The following is a 27,088-nucleotide window of genomic DNA, read 5'->3' on the forward strand; positions in this document are numbered from 1 at the left end:
CCCCCTGAGGTTTGTATTTTCATAACAATTTACCCCCTGAGGTTTATATTCCATAACAAATTACCCCCTAATTTCTTATGCAAATATAGCATTCAGGGGGGAATTCGTAATTTCTCAAACCTCAGGGGGGTATCTGTAATTTTGTCAAACCTGGAGGGGTGTGTATGTAATTTGCCCTTAATAATTTAAAATAGTCAACTGTGGTCCTTTAAAATTTAGAAAGATAAAATAGAAATAGAAAAGGTTAGAGATCCCAAATAAGTTATTAAATGTTTTATCAAATCTTTTATATAGGTGCGGGATTTATGTGATTTGTGTGTGTCTTACACTTATGTGAATGATTTAGTAAAATATTTAATAATTTATTTAGGGTACCTAACGTTAACTCAATAGAAATGATTCATAATTGAAGAGATTTTTGTAATTTATCTTTTTATTGAGGTATCGTTTGGAAGCATGTTTTTTTAATAGTTTTTTAGTTAAAATATGATATAAAGAAATTAATATATTTGGAATGATTTTTTAATTTTTATGAAAAAATATACAAAAAATAATTTTTTTTACAATTTTTTAATATAATTTTTTGATTTTTTTAATTTTTTTAAATAATTTTTTAATGTTTTACTAAAAAAAATGACTTGGCAGACGAGGCGTAATAAGAATTGTGTGGAGAGGAGTGTTTCTGCAGTCCTAAACGGGTATAAAGAGCGAGTGGAGTCCGGAGACAAATGTCCAGAGCGTTGTTGGACAGACAGTGACGCCTCTGGACTCTTGAGTTTCTTCTGAACTCTCTTTCTAATCCTCAGATTTTGAAAACTATTGTATACTGATTAATAACAATATATGTTTGATGGGTTCGAACCGGCAGTTCTACCCGGCTCCGACCTATCGGACCTTAGAGACCTACTGGGACTCCGACGACGACTCCCCCGGTCCCCGCTGCAGCCACACTCTCACCGCCGTCTCCGCCACCAAATCTCAGGGCCCCCGCCTCATCCTCTTCGGCGGCGCCACCGCCATCGAGGGCGGCGCCTCCTCCTCCTCTGCCCCCGGCATCCGTACTCTCTCTCTTTCCCCTCTCTATATCTATATATATATATATATATATTCTCTTGCTTTCTCTCTCTCTCAAGTCGCTGATTTTCATTGTCAATTCTGATTCTAGGGTTAGCTGGTGTAACGAATGCAATTCATTCTTACGATGTTCTCACCAGGAAATGGACCAGGCATGTTTCAATTACTACTACCTCTTCTTTCTGGATTCTTTGAATGTTGTGTTTGGATCCGTGCAAGCATATGCTTGTAGGAATTTGAAAAGGAAAAGGAAAAGGAAAAGGAAAAGGAAAAGGAAAAGGATATGGAAATGGAAATGGAAATGGAAATGGAGAAGTAAATTCGTTTTCTTTTCCTTTCCTTTCCAAATCCTTATCCAATTCCATAATCCAATGGTATGGGATGAAATATGGTCATATATCAGCTTAAATCAGACATTATTTTGCAATATAGAAACCTTAACTGGTAGGACGATGGAATTGGTAGATGTTATGATTAGGAGAAGAGTTAGTATAGCTTGCATACAAGAAACTATGTGGACGGGAGAGAAAGTTAGGGAAATTGAGGATACTGGTTTTAAACTTTATTATAGTGGTAAGGATAGACGCAGGAACGGGGTAGGAATCATAATTGCCAAGGGTCTTGTGGAAAGTGTGGTGGCGGTCACTAGGAAAGGAGATAGGATTATGCTAGTTAAACTAGTTATTGGAGGGAATATAGTGAACATTATTAGCGCTTACACCCCTCAAGTAGGGTTAGATGATCAGACTAGGAGAGATTTTTGGGAGCAAATGGATGAGATCTTACAGGAGATACCCGTAAGAGAGAACCTGGTTATAGGTGGAGATTTTAATGGCCATGTGGGCATAGATAAAGTAGGTTATGAAAGGGTGCATGGTGGATACGGTTTTGGTGACAGAAATGAGGCTGGAGAGAGAATCTTAGATTTTGCGTTGGCCTCTGACCTGGTGGTGGCCAATACTATGTATAAGAAGAGGGAGGAGCATTTGATAACCTTTAAGAGTGGATTAGTTAAGAGCCAAATAGATTATTTCTTAGTGAGAAAAGTGGACTGCCGAAAATGCAATGATTGTAAGGTGATTCCTGGAGAGAGTTTGGTCTCTCAACATAGGATTTTGGTATTAGATTTATGTTTTAGAGGGCAATACCAAGTTAGGAAGGATGGTGGGCGTCGTAGGACGAGATGGTGGGACTTAAAAGGGGATAAACTAGAAATATTTAAGAATCGAATGGATAAGGAAGGTACTTGGGACTTAGAAGGTGATGCTAACACTATGTGGAATTCGATGGCCAATTGTATGAGGAGAATCTCAAGGGAAGTGCTTGGAGAGTCGAAAGGAACGGGACCTAGCTCTAGGGAAACTTGGTGGTGGAGGGAAGAGGTTCAAGCGGTAGTTAAGGCAAAAAAAGAGTACTTTAAAAAGTGGCAGAAGGATAGAACTGAGGAAAACCTTAAGAGCTATAGATTGGCTAATAAAGAGGTCAAGGAAGTAGTGAGAGAGACTAAGTTGAAAGTTTATGATGACCTATACACTAGACTAGATAGTAAGGAGGGAGAGAAGAGGGTATACAAACTTGCTAAGATACGGGAGAGGAAAACAAGAGATTTTAATCAAGTAAAGTGCATCAAGAGTGAGGATTCTAAGGTATTGGTGAAGGATGATGAGATTAAGGAAAGATGGAAGAATTATTTTGAGAAACTGTTAAATGAGGAACATGGAAGTACGACAATAGGGGAAGAAATAATCAGTAATACGATAAACCAAGACTATAGGTTCTATCGCAGGATTATGAATTTTGAAGTGGAGATTGCACTTAAGAAGATGAAATCAAATAAGGCTTTAGGCCCTGATGATATACCTATTGAAGCTTGGAAGTGTTTAGGTAAAAAGGGAGTTGCTTGGTTGACTAAGTTGTTTAGCAAAATTTTGTTGACTAGGAACATGCCAGATGAGTGGAGGAAGAGTATTTTAGTGCCAATCTGTAAAAATAAAGATGATGTCCAGAATTGTAACAACTATAGAGGAATTAAGTTAATGTGTCATATAATGAAAGTGTGGGAGAGGGTGATGGAACGCCGATTGCGAGACATAACAGAGGTGTCAGATAATCAATTTGGGTTTATGCCTGGTAGGTCAACAATGGAAGCGATCTATCTTTTGAGGAGAGTAATAGAAAAGCATAAAGAAAAGAAAAGAGACATTCATATGATGCTTATCGACCTTGAGAAAGCATATGACAGAGTGCCCCAAGATATAATATGGTAGGCGTTAAAGAAGAAAGGGGTGACAAAAGGCAACATTGACGTGATTAGGGACATGTATGAAGGGGTGGTGACCACTATTAGATCGCCAGCTGGAGAAACAAATGAATTTCCTATCACTGTAAGGTTACACCAAGGATCTACCTTAAGTCCTTATCTTTTTGCTTTAGTTATGGACGAGTTGACGATAAATATTCAGGATGACGTGCCATGGTGTATGCTTTTTGCAGACGATATTGTGTTAGTGGATGAGACTAGAGAAGGAGTTAACACAAAGTTGGAGATTTGGAGAAAAGCTCTTGAATCTAAAGGATTTCGGATAAGCAGAACTAAGACAGAGTACATGGAGTGTAAATTTAGTAACAGTAACAATGAAAACAGAGGAGAAGTGAAGATTGAGAACCAAGAACTGCTTAAGAGTGAACATTTTCGTTATTTAGGGTCAATTATCACAACAGCGGGAGAGAATGATGCAGATGTGGCCCATAGGATTAAGGCGGGATGGTGTAAGTGGAGAAGTGCGTCTGGGGTATTGTGCGATAAACGAATACCCACTAGACTAAAAGGTAAGTTTTATAGAACGGCTATTAGGCCAGCTATGTTGTATGGGACGGAGTGTTGGGCAACCAAGAAATAACATGTAGATAAGATGAGTGTGGCTGAGATGAGGATGCTAAGGTGGATGTGTGGTAAGACTAGACAGGACAGGATTAGGAATGAGTGTATTCGGGAATGGGTAGGAGTAGCACCGATAGAAGATAAGTTGAGAGAGAATCGTTTGAGATGGTTTGATCATATTCAACGGAGACCAACAGAGGCAGTAGTGAAGAGATGCGATGCTGTAACGGTAGATGCAAGTGTTAGGGGACGGGGTAGGTCTAGATTAACGTTGACTAGCGCTATAAATAGAGATATGAATCCCCTTAATTTGACTAATGAAATGGCTTTTGATAGGGCCACGTGGAGAAGAAGGACTCATGTAGCTGACCCCATTTGATGGGACTTAAGGCTTGGATTGGTTTGGTTTATATATATATCAATAAATAACGGTATCATAAGCCAATGTTTGAATTGAGGTTTGTTGTATTGAGAATTTCTCTCTTTTAATATCTAATCAGACTCCGACCGGCTGGGGAGCCACCTTCTCCTAGGGCTGCACACACAGCAGCAGCTGTTGGCACTATGGTTGTGTTTCAGGTGATTAAAAATGTGAGAAAATGTCAATTCTTTTTTCTAGGTTATTGTTTTGTTTTTCTTGATTTCTGGATTGATGATCTATGGCTAGGGCGGAATAGGTCCTGCTGGGCATTCAACAGATGACCTCTACGTGCTTGACTTGGCCAGTGACAAATTCAAGTGGCACAGGTTATTTCTAGATACACTCAAAATTGATCTGTTTTTTGTTCTGTTGAGTTTTCTGGAACCTTGACTTGCTCGCTGTATTTTTGTGAGTGTAGAGTTGTAGTTCAAGGACAGGGTCCTGGGCCGCGATATGGCCATGTAATGGATTTGGTTGGACAAAGATACCTTGTTACTGTCAGCGGCAATGACGGTGAGTGCAATATTGGTGTTTAATATAGGGAAACAAGTTATGTTTCCCTGGTGATTGTGCATGTGTTCAGTTGCTAATGAGAAGTGCATTTGTTTTGCTCGCATTTACAATTTTACATCTAAATTTTTTTGGCAATTTGACAAATTTGCAAACTGGTAGTAGTTATTCACTGGAGTAGTTAACGATATAGGCATTCTTGGGGGGAAAAAAAAGAAAAGGAAAAAAGAAGTGCGGCAAGGCTTTAGAACTGTTCTGAGATGTGTGCTTTATGCAATAGAATCTATTTAAACAATAATAACAGTAATTTACGTTCTTCTGCAGGGAAAAGAGTGCTGTCAGATGCTTGGGTTCTGGATACTGCTCAGAAGCCATATGTGTGGCAGATGCTTAACCCAGAAGGTGATAGACCTTCTGCTAGAATGTGAGTGTAATTGCCTTTCCATCATTGAAAAGTTAGGTCTTTGGTGACTTCTTAAAGGTGTGGGTGTTGTGTTGTTTCATTTTATTGAGTTATAGTTTTGTTTTACATTAAATAGAAAGATATCCATCATTGCAAGAACTCTCTTATCTGCATTGTTGACCGTTTGCACTGTAGTAGTACTTATGCAGTTCTTGATTTTAAAATATACTCAAGCTTTGTTTGGGAAGTGGGTTGGCTTTTTGGCTTTTTGATTTTTTTGGCTATTTTAGCCTGGGGTTAAAAATCCTAGTTTGGGAAGGATTTTCGGTTTTTTTGGATTTTTTGACTTTTTTGTGAGAGAAATAATGTAATGATTATGGGTTGGATGTAATATTTTGTCTTATTGGGCTAAAAAGCCTATTTTGTTTTTTGTGGCTATTTTAGCCAAAAAAGCTCCAAACCTCTCTTCCCAAACGGAGCCTCATAGTCATAGACTGGTTCTTGCATTTTGAAATATGACAATTTGAGGAGCCACATTGGTTTTATGTTGTATGTGAACATCATTACCGGTAGAATATCATTTTCCCAATTAGCGAGTTCAGTTACCAACTTCTATTCTCTTAATTATAACTAGGGTGCCATTTTCTTCCAAATTAGTGTTTTCTTGTTAGGAATGAACCTGTTGTTCTATTTTCCCCAAATTTCCCACTTTTTCTTGCACATTTCTTCGTATCTTCTCTGCTCTTCTTCTTCATTTTTACACTCTATTGCTATTAATTGTTAGACCATTTTCTCTCTCTTAACATGCACATAAGAAAAATTTCTTCCCTTCCTCAATCAGTTACCTTTCCTCTCTTATTCATCACATGTCCTTGTTTTCCTTCATTTCCCTTTTCCAGTCCAATTTTTCTTCTCCTGGTAGATAACTTGTTTCTGTCTTGATAGCCATTATGTTCAACCTGAATAGTATCTTTAAATCCCACCCTTTTAACAATGGGGTAGCCTTTGACATGGGACGAACTTTAGTTGCCATGCCATCAATGGGGTAGTCTTTGACATGCCCTTGAATTTTCAACGTTCTACCCTTATTGGTGGTGTGTTTGCAAACTACAAACTAGCTGGGAGGCTTTGATGTGAGTTCAAGCTTCTGCTAATCTTGGCATGGGCAATAACTCCCCTCTCTGTTGTTTTTCTTCACTTGCTTTTGCCATCATATTCCCTTTTCAACTTCCCTTTATTTCCTGGTGGCTATCAGTTGTTGCCTATATTTTATGCAGTTGAGTGATTATGTACATGTTCTCAAATGCAAGGACAGGACAAAGCTTTTCAGAACTTGTATATAATCACTAAAACTTGCTGATTGTTGTGACTTATGTTGACGTTACTTGACAAAAAATTTCACCTTGTTTGGGTAAGCAGCTGAATTTTGAACTGAAGCATTTTTGCTTCATTATAATTCAAGTTTTACATCTCAATGCAAAAGCATGAACGAGTAATTTTTTATTGTTTTTGATAAGTGAATTTTCTGTATTCTTTGAGCGGTACATATTTTTAATTTTACATTACATAATGCAGGTATGCAACAGCTAGTGCCCGTTCGGATGGCATGTTTCTGCTGTGTGGTGGAAGAGACTCCTCAGGCATGGTATGATCTATTGTGCTTGTGAAGACTTTTATTATCAGTCAATGGTGAATATGACAGAGAGCTTACTGCTTTCTATTCTTTTATCTTGTTTGCTTACATGACATGTTCAAATGTGTAACACAGAGATTTACTGGTTTACATTCAAGTGGTTACTAAGTTAAAGAAAGAAAAAAAAAAGATAAAAGAAGCAGAACGCCCAAAGCTTATGCTTAATAGTGTTTCAGATTCTGATGCTTTCTGAAGCACCTTAACTTTCCTGGGCGACAGTTAATGACATTTTTCTTGTTCTGTGTGTATTTCTTATTGAGGCTTATCTATTGCAGCATAGTTATTAAAGTCTTGATTTTTCTGTGTGCATATAAAGCCACTGGCAGATGCTTATGGGCTGCTTATGCATATGAACGGTCAGTGGGAGTGGACTCTTGCACCTGGGGTGTCTCCTTCACCAAGATATGAACACGCTGCAGTAAGTGATAGCTACATACCAAGGGCCTTTATCTATTGAATTGTTAATTGCTTCTCTCTCTCTCTCTCTAAATTCTTGGGAGTGGAGTTTTGTATTGAATTTTTTGGAGTTGATGTTTTATTGGAAGGACTGTAGGCTTTGGATTGTATGGCTGCTAATGGCATGGCTGGGAAAACCTTGTCCTGTTGGCTTGATGCGACAGTAATGATTTGAGTTTCATTTTAATAGCTTAAGCTTCAGATCAATCAGCTGTCAACATGGATTGATGTAGGAAGTCCATTGCTTCTATAAATATTTTAATAGCCATACTATCTAGCAAACTTGAAGAAGAGTTGTGGGACTTTGGTTCAAGCATTGGGCAATCAAAATTGAACAGTGACGTTTTGATTGCCTCACATATAATAAATGATTAAAGCTAACACAAAATAAAAGAAGTAACCAATAGACAAGGAACTAATTGGAAGCATCAAATATCGATATGGTTAAAGAAAAAAGCTTGTCAGTCAAAAAGAAGTATAGAATTATAATAAATAAATATTGTATATTTTCCAAGAATACTTGTAATTGAGCCCTTCCCCTTGGCCTAAATTTGATAGAGATGCAAGTAAAGAATTGTAATAAATAAATATTGTATATTTTAGTAGTAGTAGTAGTAGTAGTAGTAGTAAATAACCAGACTTACCCCCATTCAATCTGGACAGGTAAGGAGAATATAAGAGAGAGAAAGGGAATTTGGGTGGGTGGTCAGTGATCGTCGGCCATGCTGCCATGAATTATTGGAGTCGTTTTTTTTTTTTTTTGGTTTTGTGTTTGTGGCAGAGAGTATGAGGGACATTAAATGGGGAACTTGAGAACACCCACAAATTGATTTATCTTGATATTAAGGTGGGGTTTGATAATGTTTCGAGCTTTGGTTGATTACACTTTACCCCCTCAACTATCACTGAATATTACTTTACCCCCTTCAACTTTAAAACCATACATTTAAACCCCTTAAGTAGCAAAATTGCTTCACTTTCACCCTCTCCAAAAGGGGGGGTTTTGTATGGTTTTTGATAGTTGAGTGTTGCACAATTCTAAATTTTAGGGGGGTAAAGTGATATATAGTGATAGTTGTTTTTTTGTTTTTTTGAGGGGGAAGGGGGGTCGGTGGGTAAAGTGTAGAATAAAAAAATTGTTTGGTGTACACAAATGTTTTGAAAATAAAAACAAAGAAACATGCTTGGTTAAATGCTGGAGGTGGTGGCTGGAGGGTCATCGGAGAGTTGACGGAGCTCACTGGAAGGTGATTGGAGGTTGCCTGAAGGACTTCGGCTGGCTGTGGCCAGAGACAGTGGAGGTAGGAGAGAGTGAAAACTTGTTTTGAAAACTAAAATTTTTGAAACTGCTGCCGCTTTTTTTAATACAAAAACCACCACCAAATGTGCTGCTGCTTTTAATTTCCAAAATTTTTGAAAAAGAAAACAGAAATCAAGAAACGAAAACATTAACAAATGATCCCTAAAACAGGTTACATTGGATACCCATTCATCCAGCAATCCTAATGGATTTCTTTAACATGGCTGGTTTTGGAGAGGAGACGATTCTCTCTTTGGTTTTCCTTTTTCTACCCCCCCTCTCCGAAACTTGTTAAGTGCACAATTCCGGTCCATTGTCGGTTTCAAAACATTGGCTGAGATTGGAGAACTTTCCTGATTGTATTTTACATCTGCATGATGGGGATTCCTCCCATAGTTGAGGATGCGTTCTTATATTAATGTACCTGAGTTTTTTGCAATACATATTAATACCTAAGCTACACCACTATTTAATAGCTTGCGCTTTTAGAGTGATTGGCTGTTAACTGGCTGGCTTGACTGTTTAGCTCTTTCATTTTTATCATTTCTATCCTATCGCTGATCATAATATTGCTGGTTATCAGGTCTTTGTTGGTGCTAGATTGCATGTCACAGGAGGTGCTCTTAGAGGAGGACGTGCAGTTGAAGGTGAAGCAGCTGTTGCAGGTAAATTTTGGGTTCCCTCTCTGGTTTACCAATATGGATGACTATTCCAATTCAATCATTCAAAGAGAATACCAATTATTATGGTTTCTGTTTTAAGTATTGGACACTGCTGCTGGAGCATGGTTGGATAGAAATGGGCTTGTGACTACCTCACGAACAAGCAAAGGACCCACTGAGCATGATCCTTCTTTGGAGCTTATGCGTCGTTGTCGGCATGCAGCCGCATCTGTCGCGGAACGGATATATATCTATGGTGGTCTCAAAGGAGGTATAGACTGAATTAGTACTTGAAGAATTTAGATTGTCTCTTTTTTTCAAGACCTGAGATACTAAAACTAGTTTTTATGGAAGCAACTGCTGGGAAGACACTTGATGTCATTTCCACTTAGAGCCTTCTCTGTCAATTTTTCCTTGTTGGAGAATAACCATGCTCGCACAATATTTTGATTGGTGTGACTATGAGGAGAAATGTTGATCTCATCATTTTTTTTGTTTTTTTATTTAATATTGGCCATAACTATCAAGAGCAATCTTACTTTTTGTATCTTTGTGTGTGGATTGTGGCAGTATTTTGGCTATTGCATTTAGGCTTATTTGCTTTTAAAGATTAATTCCAATCCCAATTGGCATCCCAGTACAAACAGAGAGCATTTGGTTGGAATACTACTAAACTGTTTTCAAATGTTGCACAAGTTAGGTCTGATTGTGAAGACTTGAACCTGTATCTAAAGGCTTCTTTGGAAGCATTTCTTTATACAAAATTATGTGGGAACTCAGCTTTTAATCATTCTTTTCTTGGATTGATATCAATTTTAAAACTACTAAAATTGTTTTAAAATAGTCAGGTACCATTAAACTGTGGAGAAAAGAAGATGTATTTAGAGGTCAATGGAGAATATTTATGTCAACTAGGTGCCGAAATCCTACCTTTTCTTTTGGTGAATGATAATATGAAGTAACTGCATAGAAATTTGTAGTTGAAATTAGCAAAATTTGAAGAGATTAGTAGTAATCAATGGCTCACCATGTCTGAGAAGTGTCCTAAGAAGTGTCGCGTGTGTCTGGAATGTGTCCTGCAGAAAATTAAAAAAGTTAGGACGTGGATGATCGCGTGTCCGACTTATGTTGGCGCTTGTTTGACACATCTGTGTTAGGCACATGTCGGACACACACCTGCCCCTTGGGGAATTTGTCCGTGCTTCTTGGTAACACCCTCTTCCATTAATGCAACATAGCAATTTATTATACGACTGTTGGAAGTTATCTATTTTAATTTGGTAAGATATATTTTTTTTCCTGCACATGGGTAGCAACATATGGGAAAATGCTTATTGTTGGTAATTGGTTGGACAATGGAAAGTCGTGAATTAGTGTTGCATGTGCAAAAGCAATGGTGAGTAGGTTGGACCGTGGCTAGGGAGCTTCAGGGGATGATCCTTAGCATGTTTACGGTACAGTGGGTTTCTTCTGTAGGAGTGCAGTGAATCTTTTGTTCAGTTGGAAGTTGGAGAGGGTGCAAAAGAGAAGAAAGAAGGCTTGGCTCTGTTATGCTTGATGTGGATCATTTGGTGTGAACGCAACCGAAGGACTTTTGAGGGGTGGAACAGCCTCTTTGTCTTGAAAAAGTAGATTTCTGTTCATTTTCATTAGTTGAATGTGGGGGAATGTTATCAAATTTTAAACTTAATAGTGACTTTTGAGATACGAGTTCCTATGTAGCTATTTTTTTGGTTAGTAAGCTTTTACCAAAAAGAATTGTTACACAATGAAGCGGCCACAACCCCAAAGGATACACTAAGACAGGGCTAATACAAGCCAAAACCCCTTGCTTACAAGGGAACACAAAACCATCCTTTGCGGTGTGGGGGAATGTTATCAAATTTTAAACTTAATAGTGACTTTTGAGATACGAGTTCCTATGTAGTTATTTTTTTGGTTAGTAAGCAATTTTTTACCAAAAAGAATTGTTACACAATGAAGCGACCACAACCCCAAAGGATACAATAAGACAGGGCTAATACAAGCCAAAAACCCTTTGCTTACAAGGGAACACAAAACCATCCTTTGCTGCCGCGGGGGGGGGGGGGGGGGGGGGGGGGGGGGGAGGAGAGGCAAAAAACAACTCAAAAGGCTTAGAAACAACAAATCAAAAGATTTGCTTCTCCCTAGCAAACTTAAGTCACTGGATTTTATTTCAAACTAATTTTGATTTTCATTTTGTGATGATAGTAGACTATCTGTATTCCCCTTAATTCCATCTTTTGAAGGAGTTGATTCAACAACCATTTCAACAGCACCAACCCTAAAAGGTTTTGCTCCCAATGTTACATTGAGTGGCATTACATGGAGTCGCCACATTATCCTCCATGTTACTAGCAGTACCAAGAGAAGCAACATTACATGCATTACCGTCCATAACCTCAACTTTTGTACACATTAATCAAGCATAACAAAGCAGTCAGATTGTGAAACCAAATTACTTGGTTCATGTATACTAGTACTCCTGTATATTTTGTCTCATTTTTGTTTTGTGTCCAATAGTTGAACACAGGTGGCACTCCGTTGGTGCCTTGTTAATAGCACTTCATTTATCCCCGCCGCCCCAACCCCCCCCCAAAAAAAAAAAAAAAAATTAATGAAAAAGGAACCTGTATCTGGAATCAATACTAGTTTGTTCACTCTCACAACAGTATCCGGAGTACATTTGTCAAAACAAAAGATAGTATGTCTGGATGTATACATACCCTTTAAGATCATAATTTGAGTGGTGATGGTTCTACTTCTCTTTCTTCTTCTTCTTCTCTTTTTAGTTAAACAACCAATGGCCCAAGAAGTTTAAACTGATAGGGAAGGAGTCCAACTAAACGGAGTGTGTACATATATAAAAATAATGAGTATAAATACACAGAAATTTGAACATAAAAACCCCTCAAAACCAAAGCTATAAGAGTATGTCAGACAACTAGTTGCTTTACAAGCTTAAGATGTTAGAAGATGGACCCACCCACGCTACAATGCATATGGAGTTCTAGACCGTGTACTGAGCAATTGCTAAGCTTGTTTTGCAAATTTTATGTTCCTTTTCATCGCTGCTTGCCCTTCTCTTGTCATGTAGTAAAGTTCATGGTTGCTTGTGCAGATATACTGCTAGATGAATTCCTGGTTGCAGAAAATTCACCTATTCAGTCTGACATTAATTCTCCTATTCTGTCATCTGAGAGGGCCCCAACCATGACACGGCCCAGAACAAACCATTCTAATTTAAGTTCATTCGACCCAACATCACTTTCAGATACACGACCAGAAATTACCTCATCTGGTGGCATGAGGTTTTTATTTCCATATCGCACTTCCTTTCTTTTTGAAACTTTGATTTGTCTTTCATCAAAAATTTTGTGACACATTTTCCATCCTTAGCAGCATGCGCAAGAACTCTATGGAGAAACTGGTTGAGGCTTCTGCTGCCGAGGCCGAGGCTGCTAGTGCCGTCTGGCAAGCCATGCAGGCAACATCTGCCACTCCTGAAGAAACATCTATGTCAGATGACAACTCACAAGTTGCAGAGACTGCTTCGGAGAGTAGTGACACTGACCCAGATGTTCGCCTTCACCCCAGAGCGGTATGTACTCTGCTGTCCCATCATATATAAAGGATTCATTCATTTTCAAGCTCAACAAACCTGCCGTCTCTGATGCCACAGGTTGTAATTGCTAAAGAGGCTGCGGGAAACCTGGGCTTGATGGTAAGGCAGCTATCCTTGGATCAATTTGAAAATGAGAGCAGACGAATGGTTCCCTGGAATAATGACCAGTCATATCCTACCAAAAAAATTACCCGGCAGAGGTCTCCTCAAGGCTTGCATAAGAAGGCAAGTATTGTCAGACTTCAAGTGTTCTATTTATTTATTTATTTTAATTTTCTGCTTGTGTGGTTGTTTTTGTAAGAATTCTGAATTATCTGTATATTCAATTGTCAACGATACAAAGAGTACAACCGATATATATAGTAATCCTAGACCTAATCTAAAATAGGAAATACGAATAACCCTGTACAATCAATCTAAAATATACAATCAGTCTAATATATTTCCATAATTAACATAATATTCTCACACTCCCGCTCAAACTCAAGGTGTTTTAGCAGAAAACGCTAAGAGTTTGCCAAGAAGAAACTAAAATCAAGCAGTAGTGTGAGTCTTGGTAAAGAAATCAGCAAGTTGTAATGCCGAAGAGACGAAAGGAAGCGAGATGGAGCTAGGCTACAGATGCTAACGAGCAAAATGACAATTAATTTTAATGTGCTTCGTCCGCTCATGGAAGACAGTGTTACAGGCAATCTAAATAGCACTGTCGTTGTCACAATAAAGGGAGGTTGGAGAAGACTGAGGGACATCCAAATCAGTCAAGAGATAACGAAGCCAAACAATCTCAGCAGTGACATGAGCCATAGCACGGTACTTAGCCTCGGTCGTGGAATACGCAACAACAGTCTATTTCTTACTCTTCTAAGAAATCAATGAATCACCAAGAAACATGCAGAAGCTAGAAGTGAACTTGCGATCAGTGACATCACCAACCCAATCAGAATCAGCATAAGCTACCAAGTCCAAAGAGGAAGTAGAGGACAACAGTAAATCCTGAACTATAGTACCCCAGAGATAGCAAAGAATCCGAACCAAAGTAGCCCAATATGTAGAACGAGGAGTAGAAATGAATTGACTAACCACATGAACAATATAGGCAAGATTAGAGTAACCGTTAGATAGACTAAGCAACCCAGAAGCTCTCGATATAAAGTAGGATTAGGTAGAGGAACACCATTAGTAGTGTTAAGTTTCACATTAAGCTCAATGGGGGGTATCATCAATCTTAGTGTCAGTAAGGCCAGCACGGTGAATAACTTCATTAGCATACTTGGCCTGAGACAGAAAGTAGCCATTGGGAGAAGAAGCCACTTCAATACCAAGAAAGTACCGCTCCTTCATTTTGAATGTGCGGAAGTGATGCTTCTTGACCTTAGAGATAGCAGAAGAATTCAAAGCCAGTAATAATTATATCATCCACATATAATAATAAGGTAATAAAACAGGCAGAGGTGTGGAGGAGAAACAAAGCCGAGTCCTGGGCAGAAGGATGTAACCCAAGTTTAGTAACAACAATCTGAAAGTGATCATACCAAGCACGAGTAGATTGCTTCAGACTATACAGAGCACGTTGAAGACGACAAACTTGTCTACAGAAATGGTGAAGGCCAGAGGGAGGATGCATGTAAACCTCCTCAGTGAGATGACCATTAAGAAAAATATTTTTAACATCCATCTGATAAAGAGGTCAATGACGAATAGCAACAACCTAGAAAGCACGGATACGAATACGGATACGAGGTATGGATACGATACGATACGGATACAACGATACAACAAAACCTAAAAAAGTAGGATACGGGTACAGCTAGGATACGTTTGTAAAAAATAAAAATAAATAAGCTCAAGAATGTTGAGAAACCATAGTAACTTTATAATGCAAAATACTAATATTTAAAAATTAGATATTAATTTAAGCCAGTAGCTAGTTTAGTTTTTAAATTTTCAATAGGTCTTGCAAATATTTCATTTTAATATTAATATCAAAACAATCCACAACTTGACCCTATGCTTTTTCCTTTTGCACTAGTCAAAAATATTCTATGCAAGTTTATTTGCTTATTTATTTATTGATATTTAATTTTACTATTGTTATTTAATTTTACTATTGTTATATTATCTTATTAATCCTTATTTCTATGTAGTTATAGGGGACATGCATGATACAATGAAGATATGTCAATTTGATGAATTTTATTACTTTAGCTTACTATGTTGTTTTTATAAAAACTAAGCAAAGTATTGTAAAAATATTATATTTATCCTTGCAATTATATTATGTTATGATGTTATGTAAACAATGATACGATTCTAATTTCATAAAAGAAGTAATACGTGACTTGGAGCATTTGATACTTCAAAATTAATTGAGAAGTATCCAATAATAGGTGACTTGGAGCATCCGATACGTCAAAACTAAGTATCAGATACTTCAAAATTAATTAAGAAGTATCCGATACTTTTAATAAGTATCTACTACGTATCTGTAAGTATCCAAGGAGTGTCGGTATCCGATACGGATACGTCTCTCTATTTGAAGTATCCATGCTTCATAGGCAACAACAAATATCAAAGTACGGACAGTAGTCATTTTGGCAACAGGGGCAAAGGTCTCCTCATAATCAATACCATACTCCTGTGAAAAATCCTTGGCAACCAGGTGAGCCTTGTAGCACTTAAGAGAACCATCAGAATGAGTCTTGACTTTGTAAACCCATTTGCAACCAACCAGATTCTTACTAGCAGACAAAGGAACCAACTCCCAAGTACTAGTTTTGTACAAAGCAGACAACTCATCCTCTATAGCTTGAATTCAATAAGGATCCTGACAGGCCTCCTTGTAAGACTGAAACTTTGAAAAAGAGTGAATAGCAGACAAAAATGTACAGTATAAAAAAAAAAAAACATGTTTTAGCAAAACCAAGTTTGACTACCTGTTTACGGATGTGAAGGGGATACTTACGGTTACCAAGATCAGAGTCGTCAAAAGCAGGAGGATCAGTAGCAGGGGCAGAGACAACTGGTGGAAGGAGAGCCTTGCGATGAGAATAGACTAACATCGGAGGAGGAGGAGGAGGAGGAGAAGGAGAAGGAGAAGGAGAAGAGGGAATAGACTCATGGGGGTCAGTGGAGAGGGACTCGGTAGGAGGGGTGGTATAAAGAGAAGAGAGAATAAGCTCATGAGGAACAACAAAGATGTACTCATTAGGAGGGACCTCAAAAGGAAATGGATCAATATGAACCAAATCTTCTTTGGAAATTTGGGCTGTGAGAGGAGGAAGCTGAAAGTAAGGTAGACGTTCGAGAAAGGCAACATGGCAGGAGACATAAAGGCGACGGGAAACAGAGTCATAACAGCGATAACCTTTATAAGTGAGACTATAACCCAAAAAGACACATGGGGTAGACCGGATGCTAAGTTTGGTCCTATCTTTACGGGTTAAAAAGACAAAACAAGCAGACCCAAACACACGAAGGAGAGAGTAATTAGGAAGTTAAGAAAACAGAGCCTCATAAGGAGACCGACCAGAAAGAAATGGGGTAGGCATATGGTTAAGAAGAAAAGCATTAGTAAGAACTGTCTCACCCCAAAATGGAGCTGGAATGGAGGTAGAGAGAACGAGAGACCTAGCTATCTCAAGGAGATGACGGTGTTTACGCTCTGCTAGACCATTTTGGGCAGATGTATTAGTACAAGAAGTTTGGTGAATGGTACCTAAATTGGCTAAATATCCACAAAACTCAATTTTAAAGTATACTCCGCCCAAGTCAGACCATAATAATTTAATAGTAGACCTAAACTGTGTAGTGACTCTAGACTGAAAAGTACGGTATATTTGGTAAAAGTTAGACTTATGAGTCATAAAATAAACCAAAGTGTAACCGGTGCAGTCATCAACAATGAAATATAGTATGCAGAACCCCCTTTAGTGAGAACAGGAGAAGGACCCTAGACATCAGTATGAACTAAAGAAAATGGTGTATCGAATATAGAGGTACTTTTACGGAAAGGTAAGACTGTCATTTTGGCAAGTTTACACCCTCGACACTCAGTAAGTTGACTAGGAGAAATTTGACCCAATATACCTAATTGAGCTGAAGACTGTAAGCGGTCACCAGACAAATGCCTTAATCTAGAATGCCACAAATAGAAAGGACTTGACAAAAAATCTAACTAAAAAGAGGAAAAGTAGTTGGAGAGGTAGTTATAGGCAGATGTAGGCTTTCCACCACATAGAGGTCTCTAACTCTATAACCAGTCCCAATCAGCTGCTTGGACATCCGATCCTGTACATAACAGATAGAAGAAGAAAGGATAACATCAAAATTGAAGGCATTAAGCTGACTGATAGATAATAAACTGACAGATAATTGAGGGACATAAAGGACAGATGGAACAGAAACAACAGACAGTAAGACAGACCTAACAGATATAACAGACATACCAGATTCATTAGCAGCATTAACAGTAATAGGAAAGGGAGGGAGAGTACAATTTTAAAGTACAGAGAGATAGGGAGTCATAAGATGAGAGGCACTAAAGTCAAAAATCCAAACAGACGAAGAGATACATGAAGAAGACTCAAACAAATCTGAATGAAGAGAGGAAACAATGGAGGTAGGTGGGGATGATTGAGAGGTAGATAATATATGCTGAAGTTGACTAATTTGAGCACTCAAGAAAGCCAAGTCAGGATCAGGGGCCGGAGTAGATGCAATATAAGTGGTGAAGAAGACTCAAACAAATCTGAATGAAGAGAGGAAATAATGGAGGCAGGTGGGGATGATTGAGAGGTAGATAGTATATGCTGAAGTTGACTAATTTGAGCACTCAAGAAAGCCAAGTCAGGATCAGGGGCCGGAGTAGATGCAATATAAGTGGCTAGAGTCTAAAAAGTACTCTGAGAAGGAGCATGGAACAGAGTCTGAGATTGTTGAAAGGACGAGACAGATAAGCGTCCCTTCTTGGGACAATGATACTTCCAATAGCCTTGCTAATGGCAGAAGACACACTCATCAATAGCTAGAGATATCATAATAATCAGAGAGATAAAGGGGTTTAAGTGGAATAAACCCTAAATCCAAAACTATAGTGTAATAACCAAGTGCTGGGTCTGGATGTATAATAACCAATTGGGGTTAATATAATTATCAAATCCCCTAAGACCCACAAATATCAATGAAACGAGATAAGCCGAGAAAACCAATTCGGAAAGAGAGCCTGAAGTTGAAGAAAACCTTTGCGTCAGAGAGAGACAGAGAGAGAGGCGACAAGCTTTGACCAACCACGCGACAGATGAATCACGAACTAGATGAGTAATGAAAACCAGTCGTGCGAGATAGTGATGGTGATGACCCAACTTCACAAGTCAACGAGAACCCTCACAATCAGACACAGACTGGAGTCGAACCAGAGTCGTGAGTCAAAACCAGAGAGAAGAGATGTCACGAACTAGAACCATAGTGGGCCTCGCGAGCGTGAACCAGAACCAAAGATCAAACCAAAGTAGTTCGATCGTGTATCAGATAAGTCGAGAAGAGAGAGCTCGATCAATTAGATGAATCACGAGGAAGTTAGACCAGTTCATGTGTAACCCTAGCTCCCACGAAGTCAGGAATCGCAAAGCTCTGATAGCATGTAAGAATTCTGAATAATCTGTATATTCAGTTGTCAATGATACAAAGAGTACAACCGATATATATAGTAATCCTAGACCTAATCTAAAATAGGAAATATGAATAACCCTATACAATCAATCTAAAATATATGTTAGAATTTACCATCACCTACCACCAATTTACCATCACCTACCACCACCTACTCCTCACCTACTACACTCACCCTCTCCTATATAATGAGCCACTCACCATTTGTAATAGATATCAATCAATATAAATCAATCAATAATACATCAGTTTTTCTTACATGGTATCAGAGCTAAGTTAAGAACTTAGTATTTTTCGCTTTACCGGCGGGCGGCAACCTTGCCTTGGCCGCCCGCCGGACCTCAACCTAGTCCACTAGAATTTTCTACACATACCTTAAAATTTCTTCCAGTCCACCACCTTCAATAAACCCAACTGAGACTACTCTGGCTTCAAGAGGCTCTGTCACCAGATGCTCTCTCTTTCATAAGCTCTCACTCTCTCTCTTCTTCACCAGATCTAATCCGAGAGAGGAAAGCTTTACATTGTGGGCAGGACTGAGTCTCTTGTCTAGGAATTTGTTGATATGGGTCGTGGAGTCAGCTCTGGCGGCGGACAGAGTTCACGTGGCTACTTATTTGGGAGTGGTGAGGCTCCAAAGCCAGCCACAAACAATCCAACACCTGCTTCAAGTGAAGGACAGGATGTAAATAATGGTCCTCCCCCCAAGACTACTGCTGCTTCTCAACAAGTAGATGTTACTAAGCAGATTCCTCCCGGTATAAATAGCAGCACTGCAAATAAATACTTCAGGGCAGATGGTCAGAACGGTGGCACTTTCATTACAGATCAGCCCTCAACTAAGATCCATTCTGCCCCTGGTGGTGGATCTTCTCTTGGTTACCTCTTTGATGACGACGGTCCAATGAGTGTCTCAGTCTTTCCCGCCGCCCAGATCTCCTCGTCGCTACTCTCCTGCACCAGATCTGAACCACATACAGGAAAAGTACACCGCGTCTCCGCTGTGAACCAACTCATCGCCACCGCCGTCCGCCCTATTGGGTAACCCAAGCTCATCGTCAGAAGCTTCGAGAAGGTGTCTCATGAACCTCTCAGTCTCGTCTTCCTCATCGTCTCCCTTCAAACCACCATGACTGTACTCTGAGGTCGCCGTGGGGAGAGATGCAGGCTCGTCGGAGGTGGCGGAGTCGCCGGAGAGCTCTCGTTGGAGGGTGGTGAGGATAGAAGAGAAGTCTAAGTTGGGTTCGTCTTCTTCGTCTTCGAAGAGAGAGAGATAGAGTTTTTTTTTTAAAAGAATGACTGAGCTGATTGATGTTGGTACATGGGAAAGTGGACTCACGTGGGTGGTAATTTGCCCCACGGTTTTGATCAAAACCAGCATATAGTTTCAAAGACGCACTCCCCTTTCTCTCTTCCTTTTTGGCTGTTTGAAAAACACTATCTCTCTCTACTCAAGTCCAACCAAAACACAACACCTCAAGATTTGTTTTCTTTTCTGCAGCCGGCCACCCACCGACCTCACTTCTTCGCCTATTCCGCCGGTCTTTTCTTCTTGCCTCCGTCCTGGACGGTCCTTGCCGGTGTTGCCTCCGTGTTTCCTTGTCCACCGAGCACGTTCACTCCCCCATACTCCTCCACTGCAGTATATGGCGGACCTCCAAATCGGAACATCACGGTAGCCTTCCGCTTCAGCTCCTTGTTTTCTGCCTTTAGCACACTTATCTCTGCTCGCGCATCCTTATACATGCGTTGGAGCAGAGCCAGCTGGGAGTTTAACTGTTGCACTTCATTTGTCCTGCTCTGCAGCCGGTGCGACAAGTTTGTGACCGCCGTCATGGTTTCCACACATGACTTCAGAGTATACTGATTGGCCTCAATATCAGTTTGCACCGCCATTTTTTGCTCCACCGACCGCATCGGAAAGTTCAAAGGAGCAAACCCAGAAGTGTTTAGTTGGGGTTCACTGGCCACCGCACCAGTTATTTCTCTTGTGGACTAGTTCAGTTCTGGAAAGAGCGTAAGCAGCCCACGGGAAGAGGAGGCCATGTTCTGGGTAGCTGGACGGGAAGAAGAGGCCATGTTATGGTTGCTGAGTGTTTCAGAGATGGGTTGGTTACAGAGTGTTTACAGAGTGCTACTCTCTCGCCTTCATTTATATAGCACATGACGAAGAGGCCGACACGCGCACTGTCGATCACGTGCATCACCGCGTGTCTGGCGCGCCTTTTGATGGCACGTCTTTTTATGGATTGGACACGCCTTTTGAGGGCACGCCTTTTTATGGATTGGGCACGCCTTTTGATGGCACGCCTTTTGAAAGATTGGGCACACCTTTTGAGGGTGCGACTTTCCAAGGGTCCGACAAGACTCTGTAAATTGTCCCGACATTGATTCCGGTTAGTTTCTACAAGGGTCCAGCAAGACTCTGTAAACTGTCACAACAACTGTCACAACATTGTCTGCTACAACGGTCCGACATGACCCCGTAAACTGTCTTCTACACCGGTCCGGCATGACCTCATAAACTGTCCTGCTACAACGGTCCAACATGACCCCATAAACTGTCTTCTACAACGGTCCGACATGACCCCATAAACTGTCCTCTACACCGTTATGACACCACCATACAGTGTCCTCTACAACGTTATGACACCCCCATACAGTGTCCTCTACAACGTTATGACACCCCCATACAGTGTCCTCTACAACGTTATGACACCACCATTCAGTGTCTTCACCCATGGTCTGACACGACCATACAGTGTCTCCTATCCTTTTTTATTTTTATGTATTTTCTTATTTTGTTCCTCTCTTCAAACTCAAGTTGGTTAGTTTCTATACTCCTTGAGTTTGCGGGGGGCTGTTAGAATTTACCATCACCTACCACCAATTTACCATCACCTACCACCACCTACTCCTCACCTACTACACTCACCCTCTCCTATATAATGAGCCACTCACCATTTGTAATAGATATCAATCAATATAAATCAATCAATAATACATCAGTTTTTCTTACAATATATATCAGTCTAATATATTTCCATAATTAACATAATATTCTCACAGTTTTCTAAGAGAAAAATGAATTGTTTTGTGAATTCTTCATTATCTTTTGTTTTCTTGCAGATTATTTCTACTTTGCTTATGCCTCGGAACTGGAAAGCTCCTCCTAATAGGAGATTTTTTCTGGATTCTTATGAAGTGGGTGAGCTTTGCTATGCTGTTGAACAAATCTTTATGCAGGAGCCCACAGTTCTGCAACTGAAAGCTCCTATAAAAGTATTTGGTGATCTTCATGGACAGTTTGGTGATTTAATGCGTTTATTTGATGAATATGGATTTCCTTCCCCTGCAGGAGACATAACGTAAGTTTGATAGCAATCTGTTTTTCAAACTGCAATTTTGGGATTGATGGGATCTGTTGTGCTTTTGGTACATAGGTTCATCAGTTACTGTAGGCCTAAAATATTTTTATCTATCAATAATCCTGCATAATCTTAGGTTTGTGTAAGTGTTTTTTGCTATAGATGCAATTTGATTGTCTGCCCAAATTTAAAACTGTTTTTTGGGATTTATATTTTCAAATCAAATGGTTTAGTTGGGTGACACTGATTAGATGTATAACTTGAATTACAGAGTGCCTTGAAATAGATGGATTTTGATACTGCACTATGTGTGGCAGCTGTGGCTTCTCTAAGACCTTAATTAAGGTATGGTCTAAGTAGCACAGATACCGACATGTTGACACAACAATTCTAAAAAAATGCAAGACACAACACATGGTCCAGGGCCAGTTAAAAATTTATATTGTCATAAATTTATTATATGTCAAATATATGAATAGTTTATTCAAATGTAATGAAAAAAACAAGATAACACTAATTAAAATTTTAAAAATATATTTCATAACTTAAACATCAAAATACCATTTACGTAACAATAACATTCTAAAGAATGCAAAATAATTGTAGAACATTGAAATACACATGATATATTCATCTTATAAATGTTTCAAAATGTATTTAGAGTGCGCAAGTTGCATTCTAAAGAAAGCAAAACGTTGTTACTTTGAAGAGATTCTCGCATAGGTTGTGTTCGAAGAGTTCAAGAAGCGTCACCGAAATGTTTGAGAAGTGGCTGTAAAATGTCTGATATTATGAATTAAAAATATTAATTAAGACAACCTGAAGAAGTGTAGGACACAATTTTAGGAGTGTTCACAAGGTGTCTGTGTCCAACACGGCATGCCTCCTCCATGGAAGTGTTGTGCTTCTACTATGGAAGTGCAATAGGATCTTGATGTATAACAAGGGAGGAGTGAGATTGAGGATTTGCTTATAGAATTTGGGTCAAGTGAGGATATGTAGAGCTGGTGTGAATGTGTTATGAATTATGGCTGAATGGTATTGGAAGTTTAGACTTGAAATGAATGCATTTTAAAATGTGTTAAGAGAATGCACTGCATGTGCAAACTATGGGAAACTTGATTGAGATGATTTGCTTATGCTCCCACAAATGTATTCTGAATGAACAATTTGAGGGTAGGTATTTGGTAGGGTTGGAAACCTGAGGAAGGCATGCACAAGTTTCTACTGAAATATGGTTTCCAAGGTGCTGCTCTGGAATCATATTTACATTCTGGACTCGAGCCAAGCTGGTGGTTCTAGGAACTATCTTTTACAACAAGTAACAGATGGAGTAGATGCAAATATCCTTTGATGAAGATTTTAGAAATGAGATTAATCTACTTAATTTAATATTAGTGTCAGAAAGGAAGTCCATTTTTCTGGCCTAGTACTTTAACTAGCTATGGAAAAAGTGGAGTATGCTACTTGTATTAGGGGTAATGATTATGTGCATGTTTGATGCGCATAGGGAAGATGGAACTATCAGTGGGCAGGGAACAAATAAACAGGCAAATTTGCCTTGGAATGACTGTCTTAATCAATATGTGGGGTGTAATTAGGACCATCCCCCTATGCTTTGTCTATATGCTTCAGTGGGCAGGGAACAAATGCTCGACAAACAGGCAAATTTGCCTTAGAATGAGAGTCTTAAATTAATCAATAGGTGGTGTGTAATTAGGACCATCTCCCTATGCTTTTCACCAATGCCTATTCAAGTTAATCTGTGCACTGCAAGATGATTCACCTCTTGATTTTTACTAGGACTTGGAAGTGAAAAACCTTTTAATAAGAAGCAATGATGCTTGGCACGGTGGACATTTTAGAGAAGGGTTATCTGGCCTCGAAAGTTGGGTTGCAGTTGTATTATACATCTCTTAATGTTGTTAGCTGTGTAAAAGTCTCCTTATGCATCAATCGATGATGTTTTTTTTTTCTTTTCCAATGTGGAACTCTTGTGATTAATCAGGAAAAGGGGGGTCCCATTTTGTGGAATGCTTCTCCATTCTCATTATAGATTAAAAATCCAAATGACAAGCTTGACAAACCATTTTCTGGAATTGTGTGACAGCCATTTTTGTCTCTATGCTTCAGGTACATTGACTATTTGTTTCTTGGTGATTATGTCGATCGAGGACAGCACAGCTTGGAGACCATCACCTTGCTCCTTGCACTAAAGGTGTGTTTCTGCCTTGATCACTTAAGTACTTCGGTTTTATTTTACAGTGTCTTACTGACAATTTTGTCCCATGCCATGATTTTCAGATTCAGTATCCTGATAATGTTTTTTTGATACGCGGGAATCATGAGGCTGCTGACATAAATGCACTTTTTGGTTTTCGTCTCGAATGCATTGAAAGAATGGTATGGAACATGCAGACACTTTTTTCCTTGAAAGGTTTTGAGGTACTGACTATGAATGTATATATGCAGGGAGAAAGTGATGGAATCTGGGCATGGACACGATTCAATCAACTTTTTAACTTTCTTCCGCTTGCTGCACTCATTGAGAAAAAAATTATATGTATGCATGGTGGAATAGGGAGGTCAATACATTCAGTAGAACAGATAGAGAAACTTGAAAGACCCATAACTATGGATGGTGGATCTATAATTTTAATGGATCTTCTATGGTATGTTTTAGTTCATTTGTAGTTTTTAGTTTCCATCCAACATCATCTAAAAATTTCATGCCAACATTATTATGTTTTGTACAGGTCTGATCCCACAGAAAATGATAGTGTGGAGGGTTTAAGACCAAATGCTAGAGGGCCTGGTCTCGTCACTTTTGGGGTACAAATGCTAGTTCACATATATGGAATGAATCTGATTTTTTTTCCTTGCTTGTTGAATTTTGCATTTCATATATTCTTCTGGGTTACTCTATTCTTGGAATCCTGAACTCACTGACCCGTAGGATGAGACTGTTGACAAATTCATACTCGGTCACTAATGACAGAAATGTTTGGTATATGCATTTATTCAAATCTCTTCATCACACAACTTTTCACTTTCAATTCTCTGAAGCATCGGTGTATATTGTTACCTTTAGAGTTGCAGCTACATTATGTTGTATGTCCAATACAATTTACTAAATATTTTCATATGGTAATAAGTCGATACACTAGATGCCAGCGACATATACAGTTGGAAGCTGACCAGCAGAAACAGAGGGATTAAGAAAACTAGAAACAGAGATTTCTTTCCTACTCAAGCTAAAGCACATCTTTTCATATTCAAACTTCTCAACTAAACTAGACATTGTAGTTGCGACTTGTGACGCAAACCCGATAGCTTAAAAGTATATATATCAATCTTTGCAGTTTAAACTGGATATTTGTTTAAGACCTTGGTACTGTTTGGAAGTTTTTGGCAGTTGTGATATATAGTTCTACAGGTAAAACAATTGGCGCACAAGCATTTTCATTTTGATACTAGTTAATGATTTTTCTGAGTTGAAGTTCAGCTTCTATTTGCACTTGTAGGCCTGCTATTAGATCATAACAAATTGTCAATGCTTGCAGCCTGATCGCGTCACAGATTTCTGTAAGAAAAATAAATTGCAATTAATTATAAGAGCCCATGAATGCGTTATGGATGGGTTTGAACGGTTTGCTCAGGGCCAATTGATCACACTCTTTTCTGCAACCAACTATTGTGGTAAGCATTCGTAAGTTGTGTTTTTCCTTCACTATTGCCAACCCTTCACAGCTTAATTGTGCAAATGCATTCAGGGACGGCCAACAACGCTGGAGCACTACTGGTTGTTGGCAGAGGATTGGTCATCGTTCCGAAATTGATTCATCCGCTGCCACCTCCCTTTCAGTCCCCAGAGACATCTCCAGAACGTGTCGTACATGATGCATGGATGCAGGTGAGATTCTTGTTGAATCCCATACCCAACTGATAACAAAATATATCTGTTTAGCTGACTTATAGAGTATTTTCTGTTGGTTATTGGTCTCTGCAGGAGCTTAACATTCAAAGGCCACCAACCCCTACCAGAGGTCGCCCACAACCTGAACTTGACCGGAACTCACTTGCATATATCTGATTCCTTGCGACATAATTGTTGTTTACAGTGTTTACAATGTCTTAACCGCACTTTTTATAGGGGGCATGATCACAATCCAGTTCTACATCAAGAATGATCACTGCCCAGTTCTACATCAATACATGTTCACAATATACAGTACCCCGTGTTGTATTTTCATGATGTAGATACCAAGTTCCATTAGAGGAGGCTAGTCTATACTACATGGCTCGGGAATGGTAGAAAAGCTAGCTGTTAGCAGATGCGTAGTGACCACTCTTCCCCAATTTGCTTTTGTTGTATTTGTACAATTGAGCTGGTGGAAGCTGTACTTATGACTCGCACAACTTTTAGTTGGGGGAAGTTGCTCCCTAAGGTTTCGTATAGTGTATTGTATTGTATTGTAAATGTATATTATTTTTTTGAACTTTGACCCAGCTCAGAGGCTGAGGTTTCTTTCTTAGATCTCACTTCTTACTTTTCAACTGCTTCAATTGCTCAAATCTGGGTTAGATAGAATTAACAACATTTCTAGAACTATTTCCTAAAATTATTAATGCTTTTAGATTGTATATCCTATCACGTGTTTAGATTATCTTAGCTCGAGATAATGACGAGATTAACATAATCTTATTAATTTTATAATATTGTAAATGTATATTATTTTTATGAATTTTGAACCAGCTCAGAGGCTGAGGTTTCTTTTTTTAGATCTCACTTCTAAAATGTTTACCTAGTCAACAACTTTTCAACTGCTTCAATTGCTCAAATCCAGATTAGATAGAATTAACATCATTTCTAGAACTATTTAGTCCTAAAATTATTAATGCTTTTAGATTGTATTAGCTCAAGATAATGACGAGATTAACAAAATCTTATTAATTTTATAATTTAACTAATTAATCCAAAACCTTAGTCGTCTATTTTGTATCACA

At 38.9% G+C, this 27,088-nt stretch overlaps 1 protein-coding gene and 1 pseudogene across 12 annotated transcripts; both read left to right on the forward strand.

The window, feature by feature from the left end:
- Window positions 1-649: 649 nt before the first annotated feature.
- LOC114256696 (serine/threonine-protein phosphatase BSL1) lies at window positions 650-26,616 on the forward strand. 11 transcript variants are annotated; one of them, XR_014347050.1, is made up of 22 exons: window positions 655-1,058; window positions 1,166-1,226; window positions 4,456-4,546; window positions 4,623-4,702; window positions 4,795-4,889; window positions 5,211-5,310; window positions 6,865-6,934; window positions 7,299-7,400; window positions 9,322-9,403; window positions 9,501-9,671; window positions 12,543-12,732; window positions 12,821-13,022; window positions 13,104-13,271; window positions 21,843-22,081; window positions 24,215-24,299; window positions 24,386-24,484; window positions 24,554-24,753; window positions 24,838-24,913; window positions 25,444-25,517; window positions 25,645-25,780; window positions 25,855-25,994; window positions 26,091-26,616. XR_014347050.1 is itself a non-coding variant. In XM_028196385.2 (21 exons), the coding sequence occupies exons 1-21, from the start codon at window positions 851-853 to the stop codon at window positions 26,172-26,174; spliced, it is 2,664 nt and encodes an 887-aa protein (XP_028052186.1). In that variant the 5' UTR covers window positions 650-850; the 3' UTR covers window positions 26,175-26,616. The 11 variants fall into 11 exon arrangements, 8 of the variants coding, with proteins under 8 accessions (XP_028052186.1, XP_082755736.1, XP_082755737.1 ...); XR_014347051.1 differs by having other exon boundaries at window positions 12,824-13,022; XR_014347052.1 differs by having other exon boundaries at window positions 4,456-4,534; window positions 12,824-13,022.
- Window positions 19,144-19,999, forward strand: LOC114285097 (protein SPIRAL1-like 1 pseudogene; annotated as a pseudogene). Its single transcript, XR_014347054.1, has one exon. The product of XR_014347054.1 is annotated as a protein SPIRAL1-like 1 pseudogene (transcript).
- Window positions 26,617-27,088: the final 472 nt, after the last annotated feature.

Source organism: Camellia sinensis, chromosome 12 (genome assembly GCF_055761805.1).
Source record: "Camellia sinensis isolate YWXY chromosome 12, ASM5576180v1, whole genome shotgun sequence".
In the NCBI taxonomy this organism is placed as follows: domain Eukaryota; kingdom Viridiplantae; phylum Streptophyta; class Magnoliopsida; order Ericales; family Theaceae; genus Camellia; species Camellia sinensis.

What these genes read in the sequence shown, in the direction of transcription:
- LOC114256696 (XM_082899610.1), top strand. Translation starts at nt 851, where the DNA reads ATGGGTTCGAACCGGCAGTTCTACCCGGCTCCGACCTATCGGACCTTA. An exon ending in CTCACCAGGAAATGGACCAG is followed by an intron (nt 1,227 to 4,455) that starts GCATGTTTCAAT and finishes ATATCTAATCAG; the next exon opens with ACTCCGACCGGCTGGGGAGC. An exon ending in CTCAAGGCTTGCATAAGAAG is followed by an intron (nt 13,272 to 21,842) that starts GCAAGTATTGTC and finishes GTTTTCTTGCAG; the next exon opens with ATTATTTCTACTTTGCTTAT.